General features: G+C 50.8%; 1 protein-coding gene across 1 annotated transcript; it reads left to right on the top strand.

Moving 5' to 3' along the window:
- The first annotated feature begins 1,411 nt into the window (after positions 1–1,411).
- On the top strand, positions 1,412–7,058 carry LOC109778345 (zinc transporter 6). Its single transcript, XM_020336895.4, has 2 exons — positions 1,412–2,496; positions 6,458–7,058. Exons 1-2 carry the CDS (start codon positions 1,606–1,608, stop codon positions 6,770–6,772), a joined length of 1,206 nt encoding a protein of 401 aa, XP_020192484.1. The 5' UTR covers positions 1,412–1,605; the 3' UTR covers positions 6,773–7,058.
- Positions 7,059–10,266: the final 3,208 nt, after the last annotated feature.

Raw genomic sequence — 10,266 nt, 5'->3', positions numbered from 1 at the left:
TTTGTGTATCATCAAACTTCTGACACTGCCTATTTACTTCTCTATGTAGATGATATCATTCTTACCGCCTCCTCTCAAAAGTTCTTAGATCATATTGTCTCTCTTCTTAGATCTGAATTTTCTATGACTGACCTAGGACTCCTTCATCATTTCTTAGGCATTGCTGTTGTTCGAGATTCCACCAGCCTTTTTCTTTTCCAACGCCAGTATATTCTTGATCTTCTTAATCGTGCTGGTATGCTTGACTGTCAATCATCTCGCACTCCTGTCGATACTAGTTTTAAAGTTTCGGCTACCGGTGAACCCTTTTCCGATCCTACTCTCTATCGTAGCCTAACAGGTGCTCTCCAATATCTCACCATTACTCATCCTGAAATCTCTTTTGCTGTTCAACAAGCATGTCTCTATATGCATGATCCCCGGGTTCCTCACTATAATCATGTTAAACACATTCTTTGGTATTTAAAAGGAACTCTCAATCATGGTCTCCACCTCAATAATTCTTCTCCAAACTCGCTTACCGCATACTCTGATGCAGACTGGGCTGGTTGTCCTGACACTCGAAGGTCCACTTCCGGTTTTTGTGTTTTTCTTGGTAACAATTTGATTTCTTGGTCTTCGAAAAGACAGGTTACAGTCTCACGTTCGTCGGCCGAGGCTGAGTATCGCGCTGTGGCACATGCCGTTGCAGATACAATCTGGATTCGGCAGTTACTCTCCGAGCTACACAGGCCTATTGAGCAGGCCACTATTGTCTACTGTGACAACATATCAGCAGTCTACATGACCAGCAATCCAGTTCAACACCGACGCACAAAGCATATTGAGATTGATATTCATTTTGTTCGTGAAAAGGTTGCTCTTGGTCAGGTTCGGGTGCTTCATGTTCCCTCTACGGCTCAGTTTGCTGACATTTTCACCGAGGCACTGCCTACTAAGCCGTTTCAAGATATCTGTTTCAGTCTCAACATCGTCGAGCCTGCCGTTGATACTGCGGGAGGATGTTAGAGTAGTCATTATGGTATACGACTTCTAGTCCAAGTCAGTTTTGTACCCCTACCCCAAGTCGGTTTGTACCCTCTTATATACTCTTGTATGCCGCACCAAATCATCAATAAGCAACAGTTTTATTCAGCTTTCACAAAAGAAGTTTTTTACTACTCATGTGCAAAGTATTAGGTGATGTTCCGTCAAAAAAGAAAGTATTAGGTGCTGTATGTGCAAAGATTGCCGGTCTTCAGCGAGAAAGACGGTGCAAACTGCCTTCCTCGCCAGCTGGGCCTTGGTAGATCTAGCAGTGAGCAACGACAACACATGATTAGGCCCACTGACCAGTCTTTTTTTTTTTTTGAGGATGCCCACTGACCACTCAGCGTCTACTAAACCGTTTCTTCTTCTCTCGTAAGTTTCCACAAAACCCCATCGCGCACGGCCTCCCCGCGGGCCCCCTCGCGTTGAAACCTCGCTTGTTTCTTTTAACCACTCATCAAGTCTCATAATAAGTCCTCCTTCCCTCCCCTGCCGCTCGCCGACCCTGTCGCCGTCGCCGTCGCCCTCGCTGGCGTGCGCGGGCGCGATATTTCGCCGAGCACCTCGCGCCCCGCCATGTCTGGCAGGGGGTGCCTCCCGGCGGGCGAGCTCGCCGCTCTGTCCAGGGTGTGCCGCGACGGGGCCGCGGCGGCGCGGCTCAAGACGGGCTCCCTGCTCGCCATCCTCATCGCCAGCGCCGTCGGCGTCTGCCTCCCCGTCGCGCTCACCAGGGCCTTCCGCGGCCGGGGCGGGTACGCGCGGGGCCTGCTCCTCGTCAAGTGCTACGCGGCCGGGGTCATCCTCTCCACCTCCCTCGTCCACGTCCTCCCGGACGCCTACGCGGCGCTCGCCGACTGCGCCGTCGCGTCGCGCAGGCCCTGGAGGGACTTCCCCTTCGCGGGGCTCCTCTGCCTCGTCGGCGCGCTGCTCGCGCTCCTCGTCGACCTCTCCGCCTCGTCGCACCTCGAAGCCCACGGCCACCAGCAGCCGCAGCAGGAGGAGGGCCAGCCCTACGCCCCAATCCCCACCACCAAGAAGGCCCCCGCCTTCGAGCTCACCGGCGAAATGAGCCCCAGGAAACGCGCTTTCCTGGACGAGAGTGACCGCGACGACCCGGCGCCGCACGCCGACAAGAATGGCGGCGAGCCGGACCGGGACGACGTGGCGCTATTCGGTCCCAAGAAAGGCGCCCGGCTGCCCCGCAGCGATGAGCCCGTGGTCCCTATTGTCGGGTGCCATGGCGCTGGGCATGAGGTGGTGGAGGTCGGGGAGGGGGAGGAGGAGGAGGCAAGGAAGAAGCAGAAGATGGTGTCCAAGGTGCTGGAGATTGGCATAGTGTTCCACTCGGTCATCATCGGGGTCACCCTGGGGATGTCGCAGGACGTCTGCGCCATCCGCCCGCTCGTCGTCGCGCTCTCCTTCCACCAGGTCTTCGAGGGGATGGGCCTCGGCGGCTGCATCGCACAGGTCAGAGTCCAACAAATGCCACTCAATTTGGTGTGATGTTTCTGTGCAATTGGAGAATTCACCATTGAATTGTTATGTTATTAAGAGAATTCATCATTGAAAAATTAGCCTAGTACTCCCTCTGTTCACTATTATAAGATGTTCTAAGCTTTTTTCTGATTCGGATGCATATAGATGCATTTTAGTGTGTTTGTTCACTCGTTTCAGTCCGTACGTAGTCCATATTGAAATATCTAAAACATCTTATATATTTGTGAACGGAGGGAGTACGATTTTGTTCATATCCCGACTTCCAGTGTGAGTTTTGTGCAGCCTATTTGCAATGGTATGAATTAGGAAGTCGGCAGCTTATTTAAAAAAATTCATGTCAGTGCTGTCTTTCCTGTTGACTGATTTTCTTAAGAAAGACAAGCCTGTCATGGACCTGTGGTCATACTTTATAGATTGAGTATAATAATACGTGATTAGCTACCTATGTTGATGTCTAATACAGTATTAAGCTAATGCTTTGCACATACAAACGACAAGGGTTTGTTCCCTCGTATGTTGATTTAGATGTTTGTTTTCTCTGTCTTTGAGTAATCCTGTCATGCCATTGTTTTAGTTCAGAGTTGGCATGTTTGCCATATACCACTTTGTCAGCCAAGTAATACTTATAGTTGAATATGATTTGTTAAGCTCCTCGTGTTACCCTGAACCCTCTGGTAACTTTGGAGGCGATTATTGGTGGAAGGATCCCTGTTGTACAGCGAGCCCTTTTTTCTCAGTTACATTTACCTTAGCAGCCTTCAGACCTCAACTTTCTGTGTTATCTATACTCATGGAGTCCTAACTGTTTTGTTTTTAGACAAATTTTTCCCATTCAATTCTGTTCGTCCATGTCCGCATCCATTTTGTCTTTCCACATTTGCACTAGATGAGGCTGATGTGTTATGCACACAGGAGAAGGGACAGAAGAATAGCACTTGGTAGGTCTTTAAAGTACTCCCTCCGTAAACTAATATAAGAGCGTTTAGATCACTACTTCAGTGATCTAAACACTCTTATATTAGTTTACAGAGGGTGGTAGAACCAGGGATCCTACCGGACCTGCTCCGCAGGTTGTAGGGGAAGGATGGAGTGGGGCGAGGCGATGAGCGGACGCGCCGGCGGCTGGGCGCCGTCGCGTAGGAGGAGGATGGCGGCGGCGGCTAGGGTTAGAGGCGGCTAGGGTTCCGGCTCCTCTGGGAGCCGGGCAATAGGGATAATAATATTCTTATTGCTTAATTCCAAAAAGAGTCTTACAGCCTATATTTATAACCTAGATAACTTGCATAAGAATTAACCTAAGATAACTTGCATAAGAATTAACCTAAGATAACTTGTGGGCTAAGATTGCCCGGTGGGCCTAGCTAAACCGGCCATAACACTTCTCCCCGCCCGCACAAACAGCTCGTCCTCGAGCTGTAAGGTGGGGAAACGCTTGCGGAACTCCTCGAGGCGATCAACCAGCGTCAAACACCTTCTCGACAGCTGGGGCGGCCAGGTCGGCGGCGACGGCGTCCTCCGGAATGTAGTCTGCAACCTCCAGGTAGAAGAGTCGCAGGCAGGCATGGCCGGGCGTGTAGTGCTCGTCGCAGTTGAAGCACAACCCTTGGCAGCGACGCTCGAGTAGCTCGGCTGAGGTGAGCCGGTGGAACAGGCGCGCCGCGGTAGCGGCGAGGCGTGCCCAGAAGCCTGCGCAGGCCGACCCTGTGCGGAATCTGGCCCGGGTAGCGACCTAGCGGTCCGGGACGGTGATTCCTGCTGGATGGCCACCGCGCGGCACTCGAACGGGCGGGCGTAGTACATGGCCGACTGGAGATCCTGGGGTCCCCGAAGCTCCACGTCCACGCGGATGTGATCCGGAAGTCCACCGACAAAGAGGTCGGCCCGCTGCTGCGCCGTCACGCCCGACGCATCGCATGCCAGGGCCTGGAAACGGTCGGCGAAGTCCTGCACCGTGGAGGTGAAGGGAAGGCGGCCGAGCTCCGCCAGGCGGCTCCCGCGAACCGGAGGCCTAAAGCGAAGTAGGCAGAGCTCGCGGAAGCGCTCCCAAGGGGGCATGCTGCCCTCGTCCTGCTCGAGGGCGTAGTACCAGGTCTGGGCTGCACCGCGGAGGTGGTAGGATGTCAGCCAAGTGCGCTCCGACGCGAGCGTGCGCTGGCCACGGAAAAACTGCTCACACTGGTTGAGCCAGTTAAGCGGGTCCTCCGTGCCGTCATAAGTGGCGAAATCAATCTTGGCGAACCGTGGCGGCGTCTGGGTCGGCGCGCCATGGCCGACCGGCTCGGCGGTGCGGAGCAGTGAGGATGACGACGCCCGGTCAACGGTGGGGAGGCCGTCGTAGGCCCCCGCGGAGCCGGACGAGGCCCCAGACTGCAGCATGGGTACCGATGGGTCCCCGGCCTCTGTGTAAACTGGCGGTGGCGACATCCCGGTTAGCCAGGCCGGGATCGGGGACGGTGACGACGGAAACCGGACCTGCTGGATCGGAAGTCCTCCCGGTGTCGACTGGCCCAGTCCGGAGCTGGGCGGCGGCGGTGGGAGCTGGACCGGCGTGGGCGGCGCTGTTGGCGCGGCTGGGGCCGGCGCGGGCCACTGCGGCGCTGGGACGGGCGCGGGAGGCGCGGGTGGCGCTGCGAGAACCGGCGCGGGCCACTGCGGCCAGGACGGCGCTGGGGCGGGCGGCGGCTGGAGCGACAGATGGGCCCCGGCGATCGCCGCGGGTACCGAGTACCAGGGCAGGTGCAGCAGCGGCGGGGGCCCGCCGGTGTAGCCCGCCTGGAACGGCAGCAGGGGCGTCCCGCTCGGGCCCGACGCGTTCTGGATCGGCCAGTGCGTTGCCGGGTGGCTGTAGGCGGGGGGCGCAGCCGGCGGGATGGTGTGCGGGCCGGCCAAGTACAGGGAGATGCCCTGGACGGCCGTCACGAGGTCCCGCAGGGTGCTGGTCATCTCCTCCGGCGTGAAGACGGAGGTTGTCGGCGGCGCGGAAGTGACGAGGGCCGGCGACGCGGAGGTGATCGGGGCCGGCGGCGTTGGGGACCCGGCAGTGGTCATCGGGGCGGTGGTGATGATGGGCAGCGTCGGCGTGGGTGTTGATGACGACATGATCGAACCCGTGTCTCTGGATACCAAATTGGTAGAACCAGGGATCCTACCGGACCTGCTCCGCATGTTGTAGGGGAAGGATGGAGTGGGGCGAGGCGATGAGCGGGCGCGCCGGCGGCTGGGCGCCGTCGCGTAGGAGGAGGATGGCGGCGGCGGCTAGGGTTCCGGCTCCTCTGGGAGCCGGGCAATAGGGATAATAATATTCTTATTGCTTAATTCCAAAAAGAGTCTTACAGCCTATATTTATAACCTAGATAACTTGCATAAGAATTAACCTAAGATAACTTGTGGGCTAAGATTGCCGGGTGGGCCTAGCTAAACCGGCCATAACAGAGGAAGTACTTCTTAATTTGGTGGCATCGTGCTGGAGAGCAACTCCACAGAGCACTTTGACATGCTAAGGAAAAAAAATCCGAAAATAAATAAAGGAAAGAGGTTTCAAGATGTGCCCAAATGGTAGAATGGCCAATCGATTGAAGCTGAAATCTCCAGTTTTAGCGAAGGCACCAGTGCATTTCCTATCCTTCTCTCTGAGCCGGCAAAGCATTGCCATAATGTATCAAACAGAGCCACGACCTGCAATATTCATTTTGTATGTATCTGTGTTAAATAGTCATAACTTTAGATGACAGTTTCCCCGTGCAGCAATTTCCAGCTGTATACCTTACCACTTTCTATATATGTGTATTCGTTTATAATCATCCATACTTGTCATATGACGGTCTGCTTTAGAAGTTCTCCTCTCAAACTGTAACAGCACATAATCACCAGCTTAAGAGGGGTTTTATGAAGTTCATTGATGACTGAACACATACTTGTGTATTTCTCACAGGCTGGTTTCGGGATGGCAACAGTGGGTTACATGTGCATAATGTTCTCAGTGACAACACCTCTGGGAATACTTCTTGGGATGGCAGTCTTCCATATGACTGGCTATGACGATAGCAGTCCAAACGCCCTAATAATTGAAGGCCTTCTTGGTTCACTCTCTGCCGGAATCCTTGTCTACATGGCGCTTGTCGACCTCATTTCTCTTGATTTCTTCCACAACAAGATGATGTCATCATCTCTGAAACTGAAGAAGGCCTCTTATATTGCATTGGTGCTTGGATCTGCTTCTATGTCGATATTAGCTCTCTGGGCATAGGTCATAGTGAAATGTATAGAGGGATCATTCTCAGATTCCAACATCTTGCAGTGCATATCTATGGACTCATACTTCCCCTATGTATATCTGAAATGACACGTTATGGGGAACTGGAAATGGAAATCGACCAATGCTTCTGTTACTTTGCAGCTTATTACTTATGCCTGTTATACACTAATGTGTATAACCAACACCCTGATTTACCTTTCAGTTGATACCGTACACTGTAATAGACTGAACTTTTTTTAAAGATGAAACCGGCTACGCTGTTTATATTGTTGCCAAATTTGGAATTCATGTTCAGAGAAGGAAGGCTAATCCTTGTGTGTAGAGTTAGTAAGTTCCTTGTATAGCTGCAATTTGCAAATTTCGCCACACTTAATTAAGAATGTTCATTATCAAGTTCCTGCCCAAGAATTGCTCTCCGGGCTACAGGCTGATATTTTACCACCATTAAGTATGTTCGCCATGATTTATTTATTTTGAACTATCCCACCATTGCTCATTTTGTTCTGCATTTAGTTCTAAGAGAAAATTACAAATAATTCTCCTAGCAGGCTAGCACCATATTATCATCTACAGGCAAGGTAATAATTTACCATTACATGTGGTAGTGGTTCCAGACAAGGCGGTGGATGCTTGCTTTAACTTGGCAATTATGCTGCCCTTCATACTTTGTAATTATATCTCTGTATATTTGATGTACAACACCGTTAGATCTTGGAGCCATTGATTTTAGTTTATCAAACCTGTCTGAATTCAGATTACCTGATAAATTGTTTAACCTAGGTCAATTGCTTGCAAATCTGAAAGCTCCTCTCAATTTCTGCTGCCCTTTGAGATCCATTACCGAGTCATGTAAGTTGTTACTCGCAATGCAAGAATTCTAATCTGTTGGAAGTTTTCCAAGCCGCGGTGAGAAATGGTCATTAAATTGATTACCATATATAACCTTACCAAAATGGCGTCCAAACCGAAGTATTCAGAATTTCAGATACATAAAGGGAGATGTGGTTTTTGAGGTGCACGATGCCTATGGGAGTCTGATTGATGAAGTTGCCCCTGGAGAGGTTGAGATTGGTGAGGCTGAGAGGGCTTCAAGCATCGGACAGGGTAAGAGCATCTCTAGCAGTCGTTTACAGTTCACGGAAAAACGGTTTTGCGGGCCGGCGCGGGCGCCGGCCGAGCAGACCTCGCATAGCGGAACTATAAAACGGAATATTCGCGGATATTCCGTTTTAGGGTTCCGCTATGTCGTGTCTGCTCTGCCGGCGCCCGCCAGCCCGCATATCAGATGCGGGTTTTTCTGAATTTGACACATATGTTGTTGGGGAACGTAGTAATTTCAAAAAAATCCTACGCACACGCAAGATCATGGTGATGCATAGCAACGAGAGGGGAGAGTGTTGTCCACGTATCCTCGTAGACCGTTAAGCGGAAGCGTTATGACAACACGGTTGATGTAGTCGTACGTCTTCACGATCGACCGATCCTCAGTACCGAACGTACGGCACATCCGCGTTCAGCACACGTTCAGCTCGGTGACATCCCGCGATCTCACGATCCAGTAGAGCTCGAGAGAGAGTTTCGTCAGCACGACGGCGTGGTGACGATGTTGATGAAGCTACCGTCGCAGGGCTTCGCCTAAGCACCGCTACGATATGATATGACCGAGGTGGACTATGATGGAGGAGGGCACCGCACATGGCTGGGAGAGATCAATGATCAACTTGTGTCTATGGGGTGTCCCCTGGCCACGTATATAAAGGATGGACGGAGGAGGAGGCTGGCCCTCATAGGGCGCGCCCAAGTGTGGAGTCCTACTAGGACTCCCTAGTCCTAGTAGGATTCCACCTCCCACATGGAATAGGAAAAAGGGAAGGGAGAAGGAGAAGGAAGGAAGGGGGTGCCCCCCTCCCTAGTCCAATTCGGGCCAGTCCATGGGGAGGGGTGCGGCCACCCTTTGAGGCCTTTCTCTCCTTTCCCGTATGGCCCATTAAGGCCCAATACGAATTCCCGTAACTCTCCGGTACTCCGAAAAATACCCGAATCACTCGGAACCTTTCTGATGTCGAATATAGTCGTCCAATATATCGATCTTTACGTCTCGACCATTTCGAGACTCCTCGTCATGTCCCCGATCTCATCCGGGACTCTGAACTACCTTCGGTCATCAAATCACATAAACTCATAATACAAATCGTCACCGACCGTTAAGCGTGCGGACCCTACGGGTTCGAGAACTATGTAGACATGACCGAGACACGTCTCTGGTCAATAACCAATAGCGGAACCTGGATGCTCATATTGGCTCCTACATATTCTACGAAGATCTTTATCGGTCAAACCGCATAACAACATACATTGTTCCTTTTGTCATCGGTATGTTACTTGCCCGAGATTCGATCGTCGGTATCTCAATACCTAGTTCAATCTCGTTACCGGCAAGTCTCTTTACTCGTTTCGTAATGCATCATCCTGCAACTAACTCATTAGTCACATTGCTTGCAAGGCTTATCGTGATGTGCATTACCGAGAGGGCCCAGAGATACCTCTTCGACAATCGGAGTGACAAATCCTAATCTCGATCTATGCCAACTCAACAAACACCATCGGAGACACCTGTAGAGCACCTTTATAATCACCCTGTTACGTTGTGACGTTTGGTAGCACACAAAATGTTCCTCCGGTATTCGGGAGTTGCATAATCTCATAGTCATAGGAACATGTATAAGTCATGAAGAAAGCAATAGCAACATACTAAACGATCAAGTGCTAAGCTAACGGAATGGGTCAAGTCAATCACATCATTCTGTAATGATGTGATCCCGTTAATCAAATGACAACTCATGTTTATGGCTAGGAAACTTAACCATCTTTGATTCAATGAGCTAGTCAAGTAGAGACATACTAGTGACACTCTGTTTGTCTATGTATTCACACATGTACTAAGTTTCCGGTTAATACAATTCTAGCATGAATAATAAACATTTATCATGAAATAAGGAAATAAATAATAAATTTATTATTGCCTCTAGGGCATATTTCCTTCGGTCTCCCACTTGCACTAGAGTCAATAATTCACATCGCCATGTGATTTAACACCAATAGTTCACATCACCATGTGATTAACACCCATAGTTCACATCGTCATGTGACCAACACTCAAAGGATTTACTGGAGTCAGTAATCTAGTTCACATCGCCATGTGATTAACACCCAAAGAGTACTAAGGTGTGATCATGTTTTGCTTGTGAGAGAAGTTTAGTCAACGGGTCTGCAACATTCAGATCCGTATGTATTTTGCAAATTTCTATGTCAACAATGCTCTGCACGGAGCTACTCTAGCTAATTGCTCCCACTTTCAATATGTATCCAGATTGAGACTTAGAGTCATCTGGATCAGTGTCAAAACTTGCATCGACGTAACCCTTTACGACGAACCTTTTGTGACCTCCATAATCGAGAAACATATCCTTATTCCACTAAGGATA

Source organism: Aegilops tauschii, chromosome 1 (genome assembly GCF_002575655.3).
Source record: "Aegilops tauschii subsp. strangulata cultivar AL8/78 chromosome 1, Aet v6.0, whole genome shotgun sequence".
NCBI classification, from domain to species: Eukaryota; Viridiplantae; Streptophyta; class Magnoliopsida; order Poales; family Poaceae; genus Aegilops; species Aegilops tauschii.
Note: the sequence above shows the minus strand (reverse complement) of the source record. Positions and strands in the feature narration are given on the sequence as shown.

Excerpts from the sequence above, each read along its gene's own strand:
- LOC109778345 (XM_020336895.4), top strand. The coding sequence starts at position 1,606 with ATGTCTGGCAGGGGGTGCCTCCCGGCGGGCGAGCTCGCCGCTCTGTCC. Across the intron at positions 2,497-6,457 it reads TCGGCGGCTGCATCGCACAG|GCTGGTTTCGGGATGGCAAC; the intron begins GTCAGAGTCCAA and ends TATTTCTCACAG.